The 25,384-nt window shown below is 40.2% G+C and overlaps 2 protein-coding genes across 5 annotated transcripts in view; one reads left to right on the top strand and one right to left on the bottom strand.

Annotated features, from left to right (window-relative positions):
• Positions 1-2,132, bottom strand: part of XRCC4 (X-ray repair cross complementing 4) — a 188,131-nt gene extending 185,999 nt beyond the window's left edge. For 3 of the 4 annotated variants that reach the window (XM_065046459.1, XM_065046463.1, XM_065046464.1), the window contains exon 1: positions 2,015-2,132. The gene's annotated coding sequence lies outside the window, so the exon portion shown is untranslated. The other variant, XM_065046462.1, reaches the window with a different exon arrangement.
• Positions 2,133-2,164: 32 nt separating this feature from the next.
• Positions 2,165-24,329, top strand: TMEM167A (transmembrane protein 167A). The gene is made up of 4 exons (XM_065046465.1): positions 2,165-2,282; positions 13,889-13,998; positions 19,310-19,344; positions 23,139-24,329. Exons 1-4 carry the CDS (start codon positions 2,280-2,282, stop codon positions 23,207-23,209), a joined length of 219 nt encoding a protein of 72 aa, XP_064902537.1. The 5' UTR covers positions 2,165-2,279; the 3' UTR covers positions 23,210-24,329.
• Positions 24,330-25,384: the final 1,055 nt, after the last annotated feature.

The raw sequence follows: 25,384 nt of genomic DNA, 5'->3' as shown, positions 1-25,384 counted from the left end.
GTTCAAAATCTACAGGACAGAAAAATAAGTTGTATAGAAAAACCCTTCTTAAATTCTACACCTGCTTATGTTGAAGAACATTGAAGTAATTTTTGTGATTATGCATCTGAAACTCCTGTTTTACAGAGAACTCAGAATGGTAGTCACCAAAGTTACTACTGCAAATGAAGTTGGTCTTTAGAAGACAGTAACAGCACTGCAAGTGGACTGTGTATGTTTGTTTCAGTTGCCTTTGTTTTAGTAGATGACTGCATTGATTCTACTATACCACATATTTCATACACACACTCCCATTTCTCTGCAGCCTCCTACAGCAGCTTCTGGTTAATGTTATCCCAGCTTCTGGTAGGATGAAAACTTTGTTTCCCCTTGCTATAGGAAAAACAAAACCCATCACACACTCAGACAAGGAAACACAATTTGGCTCCAGTACTGAAAGATGCAGAATGATGAAGGCCACAAAACAGAAAGGGTTACTGCTTTTGAAGTTCTGTAAGATACAATGTACTTACAAAAGGAGGAACAGATTATTCATAGAACACAAAAGAGAGCTTCGTCATGACAGCAACACCTAGGCACCTTACTGTAAATACAAAATCATCACAATGACGTTCTTCTACAGAACTGGTCAGAACACATGCAGTCTTCGCTTTACTGAAGTCCCTCACAGATCAAAGGTATTTTCTAAAAACAAACAAACAAACAACCGACTCATTCTTTAAAAACAAATGCCACACTATTTTCATGGTGAACCATGAAGGCCTACCCCTTTCCTACAGCTTGATAGTAGAGCGGGCACTGTCAAAAACACCTGCAAATGCAAGACTCATTACGGATTTTAATTGCACAGGCTTCTGTTGTTAGAGGACACCTAAGAAATTTTAGATATTTTATAAAACAACTTTTCAGAAGCATTTTTCAGAAAGAAATAAATAATTTTTAAGGAAGAATAATGAGTGACTTCAAGTGTTAAGTGCAACTACAAAAAAGGAAAGACAATTAAAACCTCTATAAGGAGAGAATACAGGAGAAGAGCAAAAATACAGGAGACCAGACTGAAGCAGACTGAAGGTTCTGCTTGTTCTTCTCAGCTACCTCACAAAGGCAAACCAGTCTGGATTTTCCCTATGGTAGAACAAGACTTTGTCATTACAACAGAATCATAGAATAGTTTGGGTTTGCAGGGACCTTCAAAGCGCATCCAGTGCCACCCCTGCCACAAGCAGGGACATCTTCACCAGCTCAGGTTGCTCAGAGCCCCGTCCAGCCTGGCCTGGGATGTCTGCAGGGATGGTTCATCCACCACCTCTCTGGTCAACCTGGGCCAGGCTCTCACCACTCTCACTGTAAAAAATTTCTTCCTCATGTCCAGCCTGAATCTCCCTTTGTTAGTTTAAAACCATCACTCCTTGTCCTATCACAATAGGCCCTGCTAAAAAGTCTGTCCCCATCTTTGTATCAGCCCCATTTAAGTATGGAAAAGCCACAATAAGGTTCCCCTGGAGCTTCACATCTCCAGCTGAACACCCCAACTCTCTCAGCCTGTCCCCAGCAGAGCTGTTCCAGCCTCTGATCATTCCTGTGGCTCCTCTGGCCCCTCTCCAGCAGGTCCATGTGTGTCCTGTGTTGAGGGCTCCAGAGCTGAATGCAGGACTTCAAAAGCAGCTTATTCAAAAACAACCTCGTCAATACGTCATTCATGTTTTTAGGTTTCACTAGCAAGCGGCTCTACACCCCCGAGAGCCGGGGGGCCGAGCGCCGCTCCCATCACGGAACTGGCCGGCTCTTTGCCCCGCAGCGAACCGCGATCAGGCCGGGGTGGAAGACAGCAGGGCGCAGCGGGGCCGAGCCGCACCGCCCGCTCCGAGGGGCCTGTAGCTGACACTGGGTCAGCCAAGGGGGCAGCCCCACTTGTCCCGCCCCAGGGCACCTATGGCACTTGAGGGCTCTCCCGCGCCGGCCCCACCGCAGCCGTCCCCTCACGGCGAGGGGCGGGGCGCCCCGGCTGACCTACCTCCTCCTTCTCCCGCACCGCCGTCCGCCGCTTCCGGTTACCCGAAAAGGCCGCGCTCCCGGCGGCCGCGCGGCAGCCAATGAGAACCTCGCTCGCCCTTTCGTCCCGGCTCCCTGCGGCCGCTTCTGCCAATCGAAGCCCCTTGCTTCGGCAGCGTCCAATCCTAGCAGTGGCCCCACCCACGCCCTTGAAGGAGGTGTCTGTGGGCGCGCTTCCGCCCTTCCCCCTTCTGCCGGAAGTGTGATGTGGCCGCGAGCGGGTCGCCATGGTAAGCGTGGGACGGCGGGCGGGGGGCGGCAGCTCCGCGGATCCGGCCCCAGCGCCTGTCGCGGCACCCGGCCCGGCGCACCCGGCCCGGCGCGGGGCTGCCGAGCCGCGCTCCCCGGGGCCGCCACAGAACTCCCTGACCTCACATCCGGGCCGGTCCCCTCAGAGGCTGAGGCCTTCGCCCCCGGGATCGGAGCCGGCCCGGCCCCGCCGTACAGCTTTGCTGGGCAGCCGTACTGCAGACCGGGCACGTCTGCGGCCCCTTGGTCCTTCTCCCGGCCCTGGCCCTGACCTGCCGTGCGTTGTGTTTATATCTTTTCTGACCTGATGTAATGGGTGTGTTGTTTGACATCTCGCTGAATCCTGATACAGACTGTTGCTCTCATTTACCAGGAGTAGCCTCAGGGGCCTCTGTCTGTTTTCTAATGAAAAGTATAAGTGGTGTATATAGAGCTGACTCAGAAGCTTATCAGTATTGCAATTTATGTTTTCTATAGTGTCTGCCTTTTTTTCATTCTGTGTGCGAAGAATATAAACCAAGGTCAGTAGGTCAGAGAGGTTCTCCTGCCCCTCTGCTCTGCCCTGGTCAGACCACATCTGGAATATTGTGTCCAGTTGTGGCCCCTCAGTTCCAGCAGGACAGGGCACTGCTGCAGAGAGTCCAGCGCAGGGCAACAAAGATGCTGAAGGGAGTGGAGCATCTCCCGTGTGAGGAAAGGCTGAGGGAGCTGGGGCTCTGGAGCTGGAGAAGAGGAGACTGAGGGGTGACCTCATTAATGTTTACAACTATGTAAAGGGTGAGTGTCAGGAGGATGGAGCCAGGCTCTTCTCGGTGACAACCAATGATAGGACAAGGGGCAGTGAGTGCGAACTGGAACATAAGAGGTTCCACTTAGATATGAGAAGAAACTTGTTCCTGGTGAGGGTGGCAGAGTGTGGCCCAGGCTGCCCAGGGGGGTTGTGGAGTCTCCTTCTGTGCAGACATTCCAACCCGCCTGGACACCTTCCTGTGTAACCTCATCTGGGTGTTCCTGCTCCATGGGGAGATTGCACTGGGTGAGCTTTCGAGGTCCCTTCCAATCCCTGACATTCTGGGATTCTGTGAAGGATTTGTATTTGGGTTAGACTTAAAGCTGTGCTGTGAAATAATCCTTCTCAGTGAAGTGCAAGATCTTTATATGAGCAGTGCAGATACATGTTTTTAAAATTGAAAAAAGAATAGCTAAAAGAAGAAAAGGTTTCCCTGTACTCTTCAGGGGTTGTGTGTAACTTCAACACAGTTATTTTAGGATGAGCATTTTCAAAGTTCATAGAATCACAGAATGGTTTGGGTTGGAAGGGACCTTCAAAGATTATTTTGTTCCAACCCCCTGCCTTGTCCATGGACATCTTCCAATAGATCAGGTTGTTCAAAGCCTCTTCTATCCTGACGTTGACAGATGATCCATCTCTGGTGACGTGCACTGTACAGCTTCCACTGAATCTTTTTGTACTTCCCACATATTTATTAAAAGATTAGTATCTCTTGAACTTTCTTATGGTTCCGTTCAAAAGAAGTTCCTAGGCACCAGATCTTGTCACAAGCAGGAAATTGCTGAAAGTTGCTCACCTGAGCTTTTCCTGGCAGATCTCTTTGATGAACCTGTTCTAATCTGTGGCTTCAAGTAGTGAACAAAGGGGTTTCATGATAAGAGGCATAAATTATCTCAGAAGATCTAAAACACACATACAGAAAACAAGAGAAGTGGAGCCCTCACTTCTCATCACTGCCTTGAAAAGGCAGGTATTATAGAAGTACATCACCAGCTTGCTGTTCTTCATAGTGCTTTGAAGAATTTGAGGCGGTAGAGAAAAGGCAAGAGGACCTTGATGATCAGTGAGACATTTATGTTGCTGAGATTAGCACTTAAAATGTAATACTAATGTCTCTGTCTAGCAAAAAGATTTTGTCACACCTGTGAGATCCTGTGAGAACGTTTTCTCCATGGCTCCGTGTTGCTTGTTAGATGTTACTCTGTATGCTTGAGGAACCTGAACTGAGATAAAATCCTTTAATGAAATCTTTCTCATGATTTTATGTCAAAGGAGGTGAAAATAAGATTTCTCAGTCCTGTCGTGTTTGAATTTCCTCAGGGAAAACAAGAACCCTCATGGCATATCCAGGACTTCGTAGTGTCCATAAAGCTACCTATGTTGTCACGGCTTTTCAAAAATAAGTTGTTTTGTGGGGTTAGCAGTTATGAGCTGTCGTTAATGACACTTTCTTTTGAGCTCACACTTGACTATGAGACAGGAAGCAGCTGCTGTCTGTGTATTGTCAAATGGAATAGCCTATATGTCCAGTTTGTTCTCTTTCTCTGAAGAAAATGAGCTGCAACCATGGCAAACCAGTAGTTCTGTGAACCGTGTAAATTTTCAAGTATAATTTCTAAAGGACTTTATCCTTTGGAACCCTCTATCCCATTGTCTCCCAGGCTTCCTTACCACATCCTTACTAAGCAAGTCAGTACCTGTCCTCGGTGATCAGACAGCTGCTGCCTAACAGAATGTATATATATAAAAGATGGCTTCTACCTGTCTTTTCCTTGATGGGAAAGCACAACTTTTTAATTTTTTCCTGTTCAGTGCCAGCAGGTAGGAAAAACTGTTTTAACTTAACTTTGGAAGGGGTTAGGAGCTTCTCAGTGGATTAAAATTCACTGGAAACCAAAAGGATTCAGGACACAGCTGCTTAATTTATTAAGAAGCAGAAAATGTATTGTTTACGGACTTCCACAAATCATTGTGTCGGTTTATCCTGTCAACTTTTGAAATTTATATCTGAAAACTCGGCAAAACTTTTCCTGTGAGGGTTGAAAAATTTGCCACATACATGTGGTGGGGGGAAAGAGAGGAGCAGCCTAATGTAAGTTTACATTAAAATTAGAGATGGTGAGTTTCTCACCCACATAAGGATAGTCTTCGCTTTTTTCTGTAGCAAAAGCATGCAATTGTGGTCAAACACAAGTATACATACAAAAAAGGTCTTAATAGACATGCTTTGTGTCTGTAATTGCAATTTGGTGATGAGGAAAATAGGGAATTGCAAAAAGCTTCACAAAGATGGCTTCTTTCCCTTCACCCTCTGGGTAGGTCTGACCTCGAGCCACACATCACTGCCGAAAAATTAATTTGGGAACTTTCCATGAGGGCAAACATTTCTGTCACAAATCTTTGTTGCTGTCTTAGATTGGTGTTTATAGAAGGAGGGAGAATTGCTCATATAACCAATTGTAAAAGCATTCATTAGTAAATATTGTTTCAAACCAAGCTCTCGGATATAAACATACCAGAATCTGAGACACCGTTCTGCAAAAGAGCTTTCAGGAGTCTTCACGTTCAAAGTCTGTGCCTGGCTTATTCAAAATTACAAGGAGGAGTCAGTCCTGATTCAGGTTTGCTAATAGCTTTGTTTTTATCATGGCCTAAAGGCAGATAGGATTAAAAATATCTCCGACCTCATCTTAAAGTCTTAAGGTGTCATTAACATATAGGAATATACATGAGTTCGTATTATGAATTTATTTTGGAATAACATCATTTTGCACGTTGGTGTTATGAAGCCATCAGGCATTGAATCTTTTCAAGAAGCAGCCATTCGAGTTTCAGGGAGTTACAGCTGCAGTAACAAATTTTTCATAGGCCTTTGCTACCCAGATAATCTGACTTTGCTGGAAGTCTGAGGGTTTTCCCTCTTGTGCAGAAGCTGTATTGCAAGAAGATGCTAGGACCTCCTTTGCTACCAATTGTGTGAAAACTGACTCCATTTCTGCACTTCTTACATGTTGACCCCCATGGGAGCTCTGGCGTGCCCCTAACGGTAGGAGCGAAACATTGAGGGGAAAGCAAGAAAGATCTGCCCTCTCCCTGCACATTTCATCCTGTCAGAGTAACAAGCTTATCACGGAATTGAAAGGACAAACAGGAGACATGTTGTGGCGAGGTAGGGACAGAAAAATGCATTATTTACTTTTATTACACCAAGCAGACATAGCAGTGTGGTGTGCGACTTCAGAAGAGAGATTTAGATAATTTGACAGAAACTGTGCTGCTCAGTTATCAAAAACACAGGAATGGTACAAGTTTCTAACTAGCTATACTGCTTCAATGAGCAGCAATAGAAGCCAGAACTTACTCGTTAGGGGAGAAGATGTCTTTTTCCTTACATGGATAATATTTCTTCCTCTGTTCAACTATGCTCTAGAATTAGGGCAGGGGAAGCAAAAGCACTACAACTTGTTATGTCCTTTTAGAGAGCTCTGTGGCAGTGTTCCAGAAACTACTATTAGGTTCCCTGTTACTCTGGGGAACATACTTAGTTTCAGTTTCCTCAAAAGAGGATTATAGAAATTTCTGTTATATAATGAGGGAAAAGAGCAGAGAAATATCTCTGTAAAATTGCAAACTATATGATCTGCAAAGAAGACAGCAGGGGGATTGGACTAGATGATCTTTCAAGGTCCCTTCCAATCCCAAACATACTGTGATACTGTGAAAAGATAGCTTAAGCTTTTACTGCCACATCTAACATAAATCTGTGTTTGTTGAGTAAATATATAGACATATACACCTATACATTACAATAGCCCTGAAAAAAAAAAAAAAAGCCTAAGATTGCACCTTTCACTTTGTTCTTTACTGTAAGATTTTTCTGTGAAATGCTGCATCTGCTGGCTGCTTACACCAAAAGTTCAGTTTTGAAACTGTTGTCTAAGTATTGGGGCAAAGGAGAGGGAATTCAAGGGAGCATGCAACTTTGACATTGTCACCTCAAGGTGTCATTTCAGTGTTGGTCTGTGGATTTGAATTGCAGTGAAGAACTGTGTTAAAGTCAAGAGAGCTTTTGCAGGAGAGGACGACTGTTTCCATCTGTTAATTCATTGTCTAATTGTTTAAAGAGATGTGTTATGTTTTAAACAGATGCATTAGTCTTCAGTGTACTGAAAAGCATACAAGTTAGTTCCTATGTGCTGTACTTGCCATTTTAATTAGTCAACATATGTCAACACATGTCTAGAGGAAAGATTCCCTGTTACTCTAATCAAGCCTTAGCCTAAATTTTATGAACGCAAAACCACATATTTTAGATAGAACTTTGAATTTTAGGCAGAATTGTGAATGAGCATTAGATATTGTACTTAAATTCATTGGAAACTAAATTCTGGAGTGAATGTGCAGTAAATTTAACGTAGAAAACCCTGTTTATGTTGCAGCAACCAGTAGCTGCTATCTGAATGGTATTCAGATACTTATTAAGCAGATACCTGAAGTGCAGTGTTGCCAATAATCACTTCAAACCTTACTGGTTAGAAAGTATTATGTTTTTCTTATTGTTCTAATTAGCATGCCACTTTTACAAATGCTTGTTTTCCATTGATTTTTTACGAGGTTACATTTGGCAGCAGGGAGAAAATGAATTATTTTGGAATAGGCTGGAAAATAATTTAATTATGTGAATGTTTTAATTATTTTTTAGCAATTGCTTTGACCTTCATGTTGGGGGTAGTCTTACACATTTTATTTCCTAATATTTTTTTCAATATTATACTCCTAAAAGCTAGATTTAGACTGGGAAAACAAGATTTGCAGTACCTAATGGAAACCTTATATAACAAGCATTTTCTCTTTCAGCTTTTTAAGGACCTCTTCATTCAAATTTCATAGAGGTTGATTTCTTTTTTCCGTGGTGGGTTTTGGAACCTACATTACTATATTAATGTAGACGTTTACATCTTTGTCGGCACTTGCTTAACCACAGTTCAAGTGCCATGTAAACCCTTACTCACATTTTTATATGAGAAAGACAGTGAAACAAGCATTCATTTCTTTGGTTCCAGAAAGCATAATCATCCATCAATTTTATAATATTGAGGAGGAAAAAAGAAAATAAAAATGTTCTAGAAAGTATATTCTGCAGCATATTACACAAACGCTGTTTTCATTTTTTCAGAATATTCTCATAATTTATCTGTGTTTGCCTGCCTAAATGGTTATAATAGTAACCATGGGGCAAAGTTTAACAACTTGCTGGCACTATGATGGCTTCTCTTTTTATTGTGTGCACATATGAAATCATGGTCACGGTGCAATCAGAGTAATCAGTTTGTAAATACTGAAAGTCTAGAGAAGCTTAAGCTTTGTTCTGGGAGAGCTTTTGCTTTAGGCTTTCTACCAACCTAGTGGATCCTTCCCCAACATGTATAGTTGCATCAAAATTTATGTGTTTTTTTTATAGTGCTGTGCAAGGGTTGCATCATTAAGTGGTTCGTGGTTCTGTGGTGTTGTCTCCAAACAAATGGAACAGAACAGTATCTGAATCAGGGAATGTAGGAGAGATGGAATTAGTAAGAAGTACAGAGTTAGGTACCATATGAAGCCTTGACTATGGCTTATTTTCAATGTAGAAGAAAGTTTAGGATCAGTGCATCTCTTAGGGCTATGTCTATGGAGGCTGAACACACATTTCCCAGTGATGACTAAAAATTTAGGCAACCATCTGAGAGTGTCTTTTCTTTCAGCACGTTGAGTTAAATACTTTTATAAAGTGCAAGAGTTGTTGATAACCAGAACTCTGAGCTGCTGCGGCTTTTGTCTCTTCTCCCCCAAGTGTAGCAATGCTGACTAAATTGCAGGAGTGACAACATTGTCTATAATAAGGTTGACAGGGGCTGTGCAGATGTTATGGGCCATCAGGATGCCCGTCCTCAGCCACACAGGAAGTGTTTCACTCTAAATCAACACTTACTAAAGTATATTAAAGACTTAAATTACCACATACTACTCCATAGTTTTATTCTTGCTCCATCTGCAGAGTCCTCCCTTCTTCCCTCTCTCCTCACCTCAGAAAAAGGAGCTGTTGCACCATCTCCTGCTCCTGTGTTGTAGCAGACTGATGGTGTCCTCTAGGGCAACTGGAGACCGTTTCTTTCCATATAACTCCCAATTTTGCCCCGTTGTCCTCTGTGCTGACAGCTATGCTGTTGGCATGAGGACTCAGATGTGAATACATTCAAATGTCTGTAGCTATGATACGATGCGGGAAATAACGTTGAGGCTTTTTTAAAGTCTGATTTTGGGAAGGATTTAAAAGAGCCTTTGGGCATGTAGCTCTCAAAGTGAAAATCCAGAGTCTTGTAATTTCTAATGACTTGCGACAAAACTTGCTCTTGCAAGTTCTGCTGAATACAATACCTCTGTAGTGCTGCAGGTGATGTGATAGTGCTTCAGAGCAGAATGTAACTACTAGGGTGTTTCTACCATGTCAGAAAATGTGCCAAATGCAGATGTAGAGAATTTCAGCATGTATAATTAAAGCCACAGCTTGCACTGAATAAAACAAGAATAAAATGACAGTGCTGATTCTTGTGATCTCAGTCTTCGGAAGTTAGTTGTCTTTACCCACACGTGGACACACATTCTCTAAAAGACAGCATCAAGTTCTCCATGTGCTGAAATTTCTTTATAATGGGAAAGAGACTTGCAGGATCTACGTTAAGCCAGACAACACATTTGAAAAATTCCAATTTATTATGTTTGGATCAGAGGAACCCAGTTTAACCAAATGAACTGCAACCCACCTACATTACGACATTTTCCAAATAGCTTGGTATGTGAATGCAGTATTTTTTAAAAGGATTCCAAGTAATGTATGACTCTTAGAGCAGCTTTTAATTACATCAGTTCAAGCAGCTGGATGTAAATTGCCCTTTTCTATAAATTCAGCTGGGCCATAAGACTTACTTCAGATGTGAAATGTGAAGCCATCCACTTCGGAAATAAATTTTGATTTCTAGTTGAAAACTGTAAACAAAATATGCCTGTCCTTTAAAAGTGGCTATATAGATAAATGTGTAATTCAGAGCACAGCTCAGTCGAATGACATATGTAATTACAGCAATGCCCTACACTGCATGTCTGGAGAGACATATGAAGAGCTCAACAAAGAACAATTATATACTGTCCCTATTGATTGACTAAAAACACATTTCACGAGTATACATTTACAGTCCCTGCTTAAGGGGAAGCAAGTGTACCCTTCTACTGTTTTTTCGTATGTTGGAGTACCCGGTCCCGCCAGCCTCCTTGGGAAGCAGCTGCAGGAGGAAGCTTGCAGGAATTCATGGGAACCAAGCGCTGGCAGGCACTGCGCTGTGAGATGTCGAGAGCAGCTGTCTCTCCCCAAGGACTGATCAAATTAATCAGTTGATAGGGAGTATCTGGCTTTGCTGAGTGGCAGCCGCTCCTGGATCCGGCCCCGTCGCGTTCCTAGACCCGCAGGAGCCAGGAGATGCTGCCTCTCCTAGGTCATGAGAGTTGTTTCTGCTGGGGAATTGAGAGTTTCCTGGTTTCTGAAGTTGACAAAAGCTTGTGCCTAGTACAAAGTCAAGAGTCCACTAGTAATGATGGGTGAGTAATCTGTCCGTTATTAACGCCAGGGGAGAACAGAAATGATGTGTTGGCTACCTGAGCTAAACTACTAAGCTAAACATAGTTTAGCAAATGCTGTGGCTCAGGAGATGGGCGGGAAGCCTCACTTTGAGTACCCAAGGGCTGACTTTGGATGTTTGATCACCACTCCGCTCATGTAATGTCCCCTCACCGTGTTCTCACTCTTCACAGTGACCTTCCTGCACGTCATCTACTTCGTGTAGTTGATACTCTTTATCTTTCTCTGCTGCTAATCTTCACTCTGCATCCTAAGAATCATGTTTTCACCCTCTCCCTTTTTTTGTCTCCCTGGCTGTTGTCATAGGAAGCACTTGAGAAATGAGGGATCTGGCTTGGGAATTTTGTTGCTGCAGAAGGACGGCTGATGCCAGAGGGCTTCTGCTTCAAGCAGGAGTAAAAGCAAGAGCAGCACCCACACCTTTGAGGTCCTGCCCTTGAGGATGCTGAAATCTCTCATGCAGGCTGTGATGGCAGAGTTTTTTAATTGCTCCTTCAGCTTCTCTGTGCTGTTGCTTCTTAACCAGTAGGTACCCACCCATTGTTGGCCTGCTGGACCCCATTAACTTAGTCATTTAAATTGATTTGTGTATCTAGCCCTGTATAATGCATGGGAATGGTGTTGGTCTCTTCTCACAAGTAACAAGCAATATGAAGAGAGGAAGTGGCCTCAAGTTATGCCAGGGACAGTTCAGGTTGGATATGAGGAAAAATGTCTTCATGGGAAGTGTTGTCAGGCATTGGAACAGGCTGCCCAGGGCAGTGGTGGAGTCACCATCCCTGGAGGGGTTTAAAAGACGCATAGATGAGGTTCTTTAGGACATGGTTTAGTGCCAGTGTTGGGTTAATCGTTGGACTCAATGATGTTGACGGTGTCTTCCAACCAAAATTGTTCTATGATTCTATTCAGGCTGGCAATTCTATGCATGTTCTAGTATTTCTTCATATGATTCTTGTAGGCTTCTACGTAAGCTAAGGTTTGCTTGTTTTTTTTTGTTTGGTTGGGTTTTGTTTGTTTGGTTTTGTTTGTTTGGGTTTCATTAGGAGGTTTTAGATCTTGGTGTTAGAAGGGTCATGGATGTTCCAATAGCTTTGCTTCTACTAGAGCTTCTAATTTTTCTCTCTTAATTTACTGTTATTGCAATACTGAACTGAAATATTGTGGTTTGCTTTTATAATTCTCTTTATATAGTGAAATTTGATTATCAGACCTTCAAAACAGAATTTTGTGACATCAGAAGAAAGTGCACATAGGTCAACAGAGATGTGCCTCAGGTTTGGAAGTGGTAGCTCTGATGTGCTTTTAGATCCCAGCAAATTCTGCTTGAAGAAGGAAACTGCAATATAATAGCCTTTCAGAAGTGCTCAGTATTTACACTTGGTTATACACTATAGTTGGCTTTCTGAGTTGAGCAGTACAAAAAAATGTGAGATATTTAGACACAAATTCATCAGAACTCCAGAGATAAGAGTGAATTTATTGTATTTGCTTTGCTGGGATTTTTTTGGTTGGGTTTTTTGTCTTTAGTTAGTTAGCTAGTTAGTTAGTTAGTTAGTTAGTTAGTTCATACTAAATAGGATTTGCAAATTAGTGTAGCTGAGAAGGCTGTTTGAAGAAAACAATTGCTTAGTGTCATACCTGCTGCTGTTAAGCTGACCAAATATTAGGCGAGACATGCTAAATTTTTTGGTTTAAAAAACAAACAAATCCCACAGCTTCATGCAGCTGGATTATTTTCACCTCGTAAGAAGAATCTAAGTTTCTGATTTGGAACTAAGGTTTAGAAGCTACAGATCACAAGGACTAGTAGGCAAATATTTCCACTAAAAGTTCCATCAAACCTAAAAAATGTTGCTAGTGTATTATTTATTGGAATGGTGATGTGGCAGTTGCTGGAAGTTGGCATCAGCCATCTTTCTTCCAGATTTTGTACTTGGTTGTGGAGTTACAACAGTGCTTACAGAATTACCTTCTCTACTCACACAATGTTTATGTTCCTGCAAGAGGTTGCTTCACATAAGCAATTATAGTTGCTTATAAGTTAATTATTAAAGAACGTGTTGGCCACACAAGGCTCAGGCTTTAGTTAAAATGAAGTGCTTGTGATATGCACTTACTGCATTTTTCTGATATCTTAAACTTAGAAAATAGGGAGATAATGTAGCAGTTCTGGAGAATTGTTTCTTCTTATTGCCAGTAGGCAGATTAGTTTGACCAGCAAACTATGGATATTTACTTCTCTATCCTAAGGCAATTCTTCCATTTGTCTACCATTTGCCATATAATTAGCATGTCTAAAAATGTGTTTATAGTAAAGATATTTTTAAATTTAAAATCAAAAGATTATTTCTGGAGACATTCAAAACCCGCCTGGACATGTTCCTGTGTGACCTCACCTGGGTGTTCCTGCTCCAGCAGGGGGATTGGACTAGATGATCTTTTGAGGTCCCTTCCAATCCCAAACATACTGTGATAACATACTGTGATACTGTGATTTAAAAATAAAAAATAATAATTTATATTTTCATAATTCAGGTGGGTATAATTGTATATATTTTTACAAATCTGTTGAATATTGTGTGTTGTCTTCATAAAGCAATGTATTAACAGTCCTCCTACATATTTATTGTTATTCTCTATCTTGGCTGTCACTGGTTTAATTGTCAAATACTCTTCACCTCCACTTTCACCACCACCACCATATTCTATTGATGCAAACCACAGTTACACTTATTTTTGGCTGAGAGGGAACATCTGTTTTCTGTAACTCTTAGCCTGCTGCTAACGGGTTTCCACAACTGGCTTTGAAACAGGTACCTGGGAGCAAAACTGTAAGGTTACCATTTTGCCTGCTGTTTCTTTGCCCTTCTTGTGATGGATTGAGAAGGAAATCGATGTCCCTTCCAATCCCTAACATTCTGTGATTCTGTGTGAAAAACTCTTGTTCTTCCACAATCACGTGCAATGAGTTGTTAAGACTTTCTCACTCACTGGCTTTGTAGGTTTCATTTGTGTTTTTAACGGGTGTTGTCTCAGGGATCACTTATTTTCTCCAGCTTGTGCAACAAGGGAAGTTTTGTACTGCAAAGAGGTAATTTTTCTTCTCTGATTTCCTTCTCTAGTCTGCCATCTTCAACTTTCAGAGTCTACTGACCGTCATCTTGCTGCTCATATGCACCTGTGCCTATATCAGATCTTTGGTTCCCAGCTTACTGGACAAAAATAAAACTGGGTATGTAGTCTTTTCATTTTAAAAATACACAAGCTATTTGGTTTCAAGTACAAAGTTTTACTTTTAGTATCTTCTACTGATGTATTGTAATACAAATCCTATTTTGAAAAAGTTCTTTCTTTAAAGATAACATCTTCATTTTACACCTTACAGTAGAAGGCAATAATGTACTTGAAAGCTCTTTCTTGCAATTTTATAATAAGAATTTATTAACTAGCAAAGCCAGCTAATAGAGCTTTGTTAGTTATTTTCTAGACTTGCAGCTTTCTCTTTAGGTGGTTATGAAAGATACAGACATGAGTGACAGAAAACACTTTTCTATATTCAGCTGTTGCTGTAATAGTTTATTTTTTATTCTTAAGGCTGGATAAAAGCACATTAACAGCAGAAGCTGTCTTTTTATTTGTTTTCAAAATAGTCATTTTGGAAGTATGAGTTTGAAACACAGGTTCACCAGCAGTCTAACTAAAAAAAAAAAATGAAACTATTTTATAAATAAGCAACACTGTCCTTTTTTTTTCACTCCTTTAAGGAATTTCTACAAAGCGTTGTACAAAACCTAACAAGGCTTTTGGTCACTGTAACTGCATCTCTCATTTTTATTCCTAAAACAGATATTCCTAGGAGATCAGTGTTTTTTTCCTTTGTGTTTCCCTTTCTTCTGGAGTGGGTTTAATGTTGCAGAGCTAATACTGCTGCTGAACAGTTCCTCTCTACCCGGCTTGGCAGCACAGTTTTTGGGGTGATGGGAGATGGCGACAGCCATGGAGCTGAATCTGCATCTCACTTATACTGTTAATACCTTTTCACTTTTTGTCTTACCAGTTTTCTTTGTGCTACAAAAAATGTGACTGGATGTTGGACTGTGATTTAAATGCTGTGGTTTTAAAGTACCAATTGGATGATTTTGACCTAGAATCCACTGAAGCCATCCATAGTGTTTCAGTAATACTGAACACAAAAGAGATAATATTTATAGAAGTAGGAGGTAATTCTAGCTGGTAGTGTTCTAGCTGGAAAAAACAGATAGGCTTTTGAGCACTGGATGTTTGACTTATCCACTTTTTTCCATTAGATCATTTGCTGTTAAAGAAAGTGGGGTTTTTTTCCGCGAAGTATCTTCTGCAACTTCTGCATTTAATTTTAAGAAAAAGCATCAAGTTTATCATACAACTTTTCTTGTAGAAATGTAAGATATCCAGAGTACACTAGCTTTTTTTTTTTTTTATTTGGAATTCTAACATGAAAATGCTTCTGTCCTTTCATATGAGTCTGTGAGGTTGTCACTGACATGAGAGATTTCTTTTGATAACAGTAAAGATGGAAAGAAAGGATGACTTCATGAAGGACTGAGAGAGGGTGGGGGGAGTTTGAGTGTCTGCTAGTAGAAGATAACACAATAGTCAATGAGGTATACACAGTGAGAAGTAAGAATATTTACTTTACTGATTAAAATTTTAGTGCTGTTCTTGGCAGGGAGTATTTCCTTTAATCTGGAGCTACTCTGTTTATTCTTGAGGCAAATCTGTCTGGAGTACAATAGAACTCTCTTCATAAAATGTTTTCAAAGAGTGCTGACACAGTGGAGAAATTGAGTGTTTGATCTGTAGGTTTGTATTTATATAGATGTTGGACATACTATTTTATTTTTGTTATATATATATATATATATATATATATATATATGTATGTATGTATGTAGTCTACTTTGTACTGGAGAATAAAACGTTGGCCTGGAAGCAATGAAATTTGTTTCCTGAATGGTAGATGTTTATATGGAGCTCATATGCTCTTAAGCCCCTGTCCCTCTTCACTAACATATTCCATGCTCAAATGGAAACGTCTAGACATGCTGGATAAAATAAATTCTAGTGATATTTCTTGTTACCACAAAGATGATCTTACCTCATTATTCCTGCTCCAAATTAATAGCATAAAAAGTTGCAATAAAATATTAAAGTGACAGGAGAGATGTTGATGGTTATTCACTATATTTCTGACCGAGTGGTAGCTTTGAAGATTTAAATCTGTTGATAGTACATAAAGAAATATGTTTCTGTTGGTTGAGAGACAGTATTGCAAAGTGATGTGACCCATCCTCGTAACACTGTATTTCATCCCATTGACTTCTGCCGAAACTTGTCTTTTCCTACCAAGCCAAACAGAATCTTAAACCTTCATTTTCCCTGACGCATCTTGAGAGTTTCCGTGTGCTTTGTCCTGAGCAATAGCATTTAAGTTTGGGAAGGAAAGTGGAGATTTACTGTTTCATGCTAACTAGAGGAGAATGCGCGCCATGACATAATTCTTTCCTCCCTGCTAACCAGAAATACACGTTAGCTTACGGGCAGCGGAGATTTCCCTTGCCTTGCCACGAGCATTGCAGTGAGGTGTCTCTCACACTCCCTCCTGCAGTGACACTGGGGCTGTCCTGATAAACACGTGGCAGCTGCATTTTGCAGCGTTCCCAGTCTACAGCCAAAGTCGACTAACCCTTTCTTGTCTTAGTGGGCTTCATTTCTTTGGATTTTTTTCTCCAGATAACCAACACCACTTTTATGGTCAGCGTTTTTAATGTTAATACTGAAATCCAGGAATATGCGGCAGCTCGTGCTGATTTGACTGGTGGCTGCCAGAAAACAGCAGGTGTGCAAGCCAGACCGACACATTCCACGTGCATCGAAACAAGAATGAAGATGGACATGAAGGGGAGGACAAGGAACAGTGCAATGGCTTTCAGTAGTTGCTTCAGGAGGAATTATTTTGGAACAGATTCATTTAAAGCAGCATCATTTCTGTAATAGTCAAACAGGTTTTGACTTGAAGAGGTGAATATTGTGGGCCTGAGGTGAACAGTAATGGAAAAATTCAGGAGAGCAGAAGGCCTGCACAGGCTTTTCTTCCAACATGAGCTCCCAGGTTCATCCAAAGGCTGTGATTATAGCTGATCAGAAGGCCAGATTTCAATTTGCCTTTGCTCAGCAGCTAACTATGTGTACAAGCAGATGTACTGAGCTATTCCAATAGCAGCACAAGCCCCTTAAAAAGGTGGTGTTGTCATCTGTTGGAAGTCTTGTCAGTCCTGGCAGTGGTGACCTTAAGCTTATAAATTCTTCTACTGCAGTAAGGGCGGATGATGAAACTTGTATTCTGTTTTGTACCTCCCACATCAGAAAGGAAAACTCGTATTTTCACCAAGAAGGGGGTTTTCTAGGGCTGGGAAAAATGGATGATACTTCAGTCATAACTTTACATTGTAACATAGAGTTAAATAAACCCCGAGAAGGCACAGAAATGCCTTTGCTGAGATTGTGAATCAAAGTCAACAGTTTTATAGACTGCCTGAAGGACTTAATATTATTTTTCCCAGGTGAGATTCTTCAAATATGCATGTGAAAAGGAGAGTAATGTTTTATTTCTTTGAGTTCCTGGGCAAGTTTTTGAGAAATAGCAAAATGAGATGCTGAACTCTAGAAGTTTTTATGTTGGTTTTGCAGCATGCAATCTGCAAATCTTAATTTTAGAGAGAGTAACAACAGTTCTGAGACTCTTAAACACATCCACACAGTTCTATGGAGCTGTGTGTTTCTGTAAGATTTACACATGAATGCCTTTTTAGCTGCATGCATCTTCAAAAAGTGCATAGATGTCTTCAGGTTACTTCACTGTGTGACCTCTTAGCCTGGAAAAGTATGATGGTCTACCTGCAGGGATTATTACTTCTGCTTGTGGAGCTATGTAAAAGCAGAAAAAATGAGCTTTGACTATACAGAAATACTCTTGGCTTGAGGTACAACGATCTAAAGCACAAATGAAAAAGCTTGTTTTCTAAAAATGAAAATACTGGAATGCTGTTCACAATAAATTGGTCAGCTAGAGGTACACATGTCGAAGCATTTCATTTGGACTTTGAAAACCTCAGTCACTTGCTGCTTCTCGGAACACTTGATTTTCACCTGCCCAACACTTACCTTTGTTTCACAAGTAAAGGGGAGGCTGTTAAATGTAAAGAGGGAGACACACTGAAGTAAACTAAGACTATAAAAGAGACCATAAAATATGAAATAGCATATAAATCCTTTTTTTTTTTTAAAGTGCAGGATATGTTGACTGCTGAAATATGCAAGAGCAAGTGGCCCAAAACTACCTGTCTGTGTTTGAGCAGGAAAAAAATAGGCAATTGCCAGAGCTACAGAAAGGGGGAAGGCAGATAATCAAACCATTATGGGTACGGGTTCAGCGCGCCGCGGGAAAGCACTTGGAGAACTGCCATCACAGCAGGTAGTAGATGCAACCCACAAATAATGCAGGCTGAAGTTACTGCTGATAAACATATCAGGAGAAGGAGGAAAAATAATTAAGTTTTTTTTTTTAGTCCATAAATCTGTATAGGCAATATAGTTGAATCCAGATGGTTCTACTGCATTGCTGCTGTGTACTATGAAGGAAACCTTGCTGTAGAAAAGCTTTCAACGCACTTTTGAACAACATTTGAAAGGTTGAAAACTGGCTTCTGGTTCAGGATGCTTCAATAGTCTTCCCATCAGTCAGTGTGAGATTGTCTAAGTTACACAGAGGAATTATAAATTTGCATCATACATGCTTGCACATCCCTTTGAATGTGCTCTGAATGCTTGAGTCCTGCTTTTCTCCTTTGTTATTTCACTTGTGAGAATTAACATCCTGGGCAAGCAGCATTACAGAGACATGAGCAAGGTAAACATCAGCAAAAGGGTAAAAACAAGCCTGAAGAATTACATCAGATTACATTTATGAGTTTGGTCTGCTAGAAAATACATTTTTATTTACTATTTTTAAGGGAAATACAAAGGAAAGACTACAAAGCATTACATTTAAAGCAGTCAGGTTTATCTTGACTCATACCTGCAGGAAAACTTGCTTCAAAATCCTAACATGAAAAGTTTTGCATATACAATGACCTCGAGGTCTGTTGGTATTTCCTACTCCAGTATTTTTCTAGTTCTGAATTTTTTTTTACACAATTTTCTGTCTGTGGTACTTAAATATAGAATGTAAAATTCTGATGATATCTTTAGATTTGGAACACAGCTGAGTAAATGCATCTTTGTTTTTCTGACATGCAAAATACTTTGCTACACCTAAAAAGAACTTTGCCACTTGTTTAGTTCACAGTCTTAACCCTTTGTGCAGGAACCTGGTGTTTTCTAAAATCAAGAACGGTGTCAGGTTGACAAACTACTGATAGTTTGGATTGTTTAGCATAGACGAAAGAAAATCAGTTGACTTAAATTATTTTATTAAACCTAATGAATTTATTTTATCTTTACAGACTACTGGGAATTTTCTGGAAATGCGCCAGGATTGGTAATATTTTTTTCTTTGAAATCTTTAAGACCAGTGCTTTTTCTAGACTGTGCATTATTTATTAGAACAGTGTTTCCATGTAGCAATGACACCCATGTTTATACATCATGTCAAAAAATGCACAAAAAAATAGTGAAGGGAGACAGGATGGAGTATGACTGTTTCACATAGCCTCATGGAAGCCTCCATTTTCTAATGCCAATTCATATATGTGATGTTATATTAGCAAAAGCCTTTCACACTTTTTACTATGTGAAATAACCAAGACCATAGTTCTTATTATTAACATACAAAGAAATCAGTGATTCCTTATGAACTGCTCTCTATTTGAAATTCTAATGGACTACTGACAAAAGCCAGATGTTTACCTTATACTAACAACGTGGAATTCATAATGCAGTATGGTTCTGTTTAATCACAAATGTCTTTTTTCTCTCCTTTCTTCAGTTAGCTTCTGTGCACTTTTGCAATATGCAAAGCTGTTGGTGTCAAATGGCATCCATGTGTAAACTGATCAACTCAATCTGATTGAAGACATTCTCCAATAACATTGATATTTATTTTAATCCTTATTCTGAATTTGTTTTGAGAAGGAAATGGGAATAGACAACAGAAGTTATATAGCATTAAGATCAAAGAATCATAGAATATTTTGGGTTGGAAGGGACCTTCAAAGCCCATCCAGTGCCACCCCTGCCATGAGCAGGGACATCTTCACCAGCTCAGGTTGCTCAGAGCCCCGTCCAGCCTGGCCTGGGATGTCTCCAGGGATGGTTCATCCACCACCTCTCTGGACAACCTGGGACAGGGTTTCCCCATTCGAACCGTAAAAAATTTCTTCCTCATATCCGGCCTGAATCTCCCTCCTTTAGTTTAAAACCATCACCCCTTGTCCTATCACAACAGCCCCTGCTGAAAAGTCTGTCCCCATCTTTCTTCTTGGCCTCTTTTAAGTACTGAAAGGCCACAATAAGGTGTCCCTGGAGCCTTCTCTTCTCCAGCTGAACACCCCAACTCTCTCAGCCTGTCCTCCCAGCAGAGCTGTTCCAGCCTCTGATTATTTCTGTGGCTCCTCTGGCCCCTCTCCAGCAGGTCCATGTGTGTCCTGTGCTGAGGACCCAGAGCTGGACCAGCACTGCGGAGGGGTCTCACCGAGATATATCCAAGATTTTTTTTTTAATCTTACAAATCCATTATCAAAACGATGTTCCTCAAGTTGCATTGTTAATGCAGAGCAGACACATTGAACTTGTAATTCTAGATCTTCCTACTTGTCATTGAACCTAAAGGAAAAATGTATGGTTCCCTTTTTTGTATTTTCAGCCTTTGAAAAGGACGTGACTTACGTATTTCAGCATGTCAAAAAGCATTGATGTGAAAATGGGTTTTTTTGTGAAGACCTGTTGTTAAAATGATTGCTGATATTGTCCTATGTAGATAATAGACATAGCAGAACTAATTTTAGTATTGTAATTGAAAGATACTGGCAAGGTGGCACCTGTCAGAAATGGATTTTGAGCTATGGCAGCAAAAACAAATGTGAAAATTCAGCTGCATTAAGTTTTTTTCCAAGTTGAAAAGAACACCTTACCTCACCATCTTTCTAGTTAATTAAGTGCAAGCATATTTTTTTTCTATTTGCTATGCACATCAAACAGCTTAAAAATATTTAAGAGTACACAAAAGGGGTTATGCTGTCCCTGTCAACTTGATAATGTTAAGAACTGCAGTTCGTTTGGAATATAGTCCCCGTCATGTAGTGACAGTAACGTTGGCATCTGCTGCATCCAAAGTAATGTATGCACTTTTGTGTCCCATACTGAACTACTTCTTTCTCTCTCTTCTTTTAATGTAAAACACTAGTTTCTTTTCAACTTATATCTGGAATGGTCCAATTTGACTTTCTTCTGGGCTGACAAATGCCGAGGTAGCATCTTAACATTCCTTCCATATGTTTCTTTACATTACAGTACCGGATCCTCAGTATGGGGGAAATGGGCTTTGAAGATTATTCCTATCATTTTATTTGTGTTAATCACAAAAGCACATAGAAAGTGTAAGCTTTTAAAAATTAAAATGCCTACTGGCTTCCTTTACATTTAACTTGCCCAGTATGTTTAAACAACCTTTTCACGTGTGCATAAGATTTTAATAACCACCAAGTGGTTACATATTTACAAAGTTGTGCAAAATGTTCTTTAATTCTGCACATGGTGACTTCTCATTTAAGAAAATTAAAAGCAGGAAAGTATAATCCGTATGAAAATTGTAATGCTCTAAGCTGTAGGAGGTGGACTTCCTCAAAAGTTTTTTTTAAACAGATGTGAAACTGCAGACATTAATTCATTCAGTTATTTGAAGTATATGCCAGTTCATTACGTCTTGTAATGTCACTGTGACAGGCACTCCTGCTTATGGATGTCACTACAAGTATTTAATTTTTCTTTTGCTGTGGAAAGTTTGTTCCTGCCCTATTTGAAGGTCCTGAGGGTTATTTTCTGAGGATTACACCTTGATGCTAGACTTGGGAGCCTTGGCAGTTTTTTCTCTTTACTGTTTCTCTGAAAACTGCATCTCAGAAAAGATGGTTGATAGTAAGACAAAAGACCTCGCACAGCAAAAGGAAATGCAACTTTCTTTAAAGCAAACTGCTCCAGCTCTGTCTTTCTGCTTCTGAATGCTTAAAAACAGGAATGTTTCCACTTTAAAGAGTCATTGCAGTGTTAACGCTTCCTGACAGTTTTGTGGGCTGGAAGTACCGTCCAGCGTAGGGACTCTGCTCTCCAGAGAGAAGCCAGTGGATTCACAAAGTGTAATGCTTAAGTAGAAGAGAGAAAATGCCTGGCAAAGTGCCCGTGTAAATAGGTAGCAGTCTGATTAACATTACTAATATTCTTCTGATTGTGTTACAGTTCCCTAAGATTCATTCTTTTTTTCGTAGCTTATTTGGTGAGCAAGAGACCTCTGTAATATTTTGATCTGGACCAAATGGGTGGGAATAGATCTTTCTCGATTATCTTTGCCAGCAAATATAAGTTTGTTAATGGAGTAAACTTCACTTTTATCCATGATCTGTCCTGAAAAAGTCTAATGCTATTTTGAAAGTGTCAGAAATAGAGGCGTCTGTGCAACTTCTGTTATCTGTTGACCATTTTTATCTCTAACCTGAAAATCTGTGGACCAGACCCTCCCCACATGCTGGCAGTAGTATGTTTTTCTAGCAAAGAAAAAGGAGGCATCTGGCCATGTCTGTGCTGCTGTGAGTTCCCCAGCCAGTTAGCTGGCTCCTACATGATACCACACATAAAAGATGTGCCTCAGCTGGCACAAAACTGCTTCTGAGCAGCGATAGCCCTTGGCCACAGCTGGGAACAGAGCCAGTAGAAGATTTGGTAGTTTGATTGGCTTTTTCCAGTGCCTACTTCCTGGCTCTCTGTGTCTAAGAGATAGCAGCAATATATATATATATATATATATATGTATATTCCCTCATGAAACTGCATCTCAGAAATGATGGTTTATAGTAAGATACAAGTCCTTGCATTGACCTTTGCTTAAAGCAATCACTTCCATTTTTGTCTTTATGTAGCAATGTATCCTGTCCTACATCTTCGTTTTCCCACTCCCATGCATGTTCTTTCTCAGTACAATTTGTTGTAGCATTTCTTCAGCTAGAAATGAATATTAATTTGCACATGCAGTGGGATGAGTATAATGTTAGACTAGGAGCAGCCTAGATCTACTTTGTCCTGCCTGAATTTTTGGTTTGCTTTGTTATTTTTCTGTCCCGTCAGGTGAACGGAAGAGCCCCTTCGTGGCTGTGTGCTGTGTCTTGATGGCCATCAGCATTCTGTTTGGACAGTAGCAACTGGAGAATGTCCCCTACTACCGAAGAGCAGAGCATGGAAGAACTTCTAGCAGAAAACGACAGCGAAGTGTCACCAAGTCTCCTCTGGCACATTGGATAACCTGGACATCCCCCCTTCCAGCAAACGGACCATCATGTGCAGTATTAGTGATCATAACGTAGCAAGCTCCAGATGACAAGTAATTATTAATGTCGAGTCAGTGCTGACACTCTGATGTAACTCGTGAAACAGTGTCTGTTGTATATCTGAGTTTGAAGGGAGATGATTTTACACCATGCAGTTGACAAGGCTTTCAATTTTTTGTTTGATAGACCTCCTTAATTAAAACTTAAAAATTATAAAACTAGCAATAAGACCACTCTTACAAGAAAAAATAACATTCTGACTCTAGGATGTGTTTATGAAAGTGTTTTTAGTTCTTACTGTCTGAACAATTCCTGTCATTTTGTGATAGCTACACTCACACATTAAAAATATGACCTCTGTCCCAAGTTACATTCAGCTTTTGTTTTCTAAACTTACAATTCCTCAACTAATCTATCAATACTTTTACTGCTAAGATATCAATAAAGGCAGGGACCATAATCACAGTGATGTCTGAATAGCTGCTGATAAGATGTGGGATTCGAGAACCTGGACTGCTCTGTATAAATATCGTATATATTCATTTTTAGAGATCTGGATCTCAGGTAAATCATTCCCCAGCTTTTTTCAATATTGTGACAAAAAGATGCAAAAGGCTCTGCTGCTGTTGTTGCGTGTAATACAAGGTTGATAAACCAGTGAACAGGTGGCTTCTTAGGAGTCTTCAGATAAGGAATTTGTATGTCCCAATATTTAAAAGTTGAAAAAAACAACTAAATTAGGTTACACTCACTATTAATAAGATTAATTAGATTACCTTTAGTAATAATAGCATTTACTCTATAATTTTGAAAACTTTCAGTAATCTGGTAACTTATTTTAATAGTGCCTGACAGCTGTGTTCATACCAGACAACTATAGGACTTCACATTGACTGCATTTGAGAGTTGTCTGTCAGCAGTATTTTTTTGTTTTCTGAAAAGACGTGTGATCAGAATGAGCTAACCTGGCAATAAAACACACTGAGAGGTATGCAGCTGTTGTCATTCTTGTTTCAAAACCTTGTTTCATAGATCCAGACTACCCTGCATGTAGAAACAGAGTGATTGTTAGATATTACCTTTGCATTATCTCACATATACCTGCATATCTAAGTCACCATCAGAAGTGCTCATCCAAAACTCTTTTCTAATCTGGAGCCAGGAAAAGAAGATTTCTCCAGTTTAGGCCAAACAAACACCCCTGGAGAAGGACAGAGCTGTATAATGATGACAATACTGTGCACACATAGAAGCCTTAAACTATGCAGGAGATCTGGGGAGAGGCAAAATCTATTTCTGTAACTTTGAATGGGGATACTACTCCAAACATTGCATCAAAGCAACTGATTTCTGGATTTCAAAGGTGCCATTCTGACACTGAGGGGTGGGAAATTCCTAAGGCAGGGCTGTCAAACTCATTTTCACCAGGGGCCACATCAGCCTTGTGGTTGCCTACAAAGAGCAAATGTAATTTTAGATGTAGGAGTAGTTATATTTATACAGTCCTACAGTTATATTTAGTAGTTATATTTATACAGTCCTAAAATTACATTCGGCCCTTTGAAGGCAACCGTGAGGCTGATGTGTTCCCTGGTGAAAATGTGTTTGACACCCCCGTCCTAAGGAATCTTGGGTTTTGACGTGTTCAAAATATGCAAAGAATCATCTGATAAATCTTTATATTAAGCGATTATACTCTAGTTTTTTAATATTTGTAGGAATTTTTAAATCAATAGTGGTATTTGTGTGATATTCACACATTTCCAATTCATCCAAATCTGTTCTAGTTATCAGATTAACTCTTAACAGTCTCTTGTGTTTACTTGTGACTAGGAATACCTGTGAAACAACCCAAGGAAATTTTTAGTTCTGAGAATCCAAAAGCTATTGACAAGGAGGCGTTATATTGCAAAAGCCTTTCCTTTTCACAGTATTTTGTCATTGAAGAAGTTCAGGCAAACAGGCCTCTTCCTGTTTGTCATTCGTTGTTTAAACTTTAAAATCATTTCTTATACAGCAGACCTTTATTTTGACCTAAATGCGGGT

The sequence above is a fragment of the Columba livia genome, chromosome Z (genome assembly GCF_036013475.1).
Source record: "Columba livia isolate bColLiv1 breed racing homer chromosome Z, bColLiv1.pat.W.v2, whole genome shotgun sequence".
Taxonomy (NCBI): Eukaryota; Metazoa; Chordata; class Aves; order Columbiformes; family Columbidae; genus Columba; species Columba livia.
The sequence above is the reverse complement of the archived record's forward strand: the minus strand, read 5'-3'. Positions and strand labels throughout refer to the sequence as shown.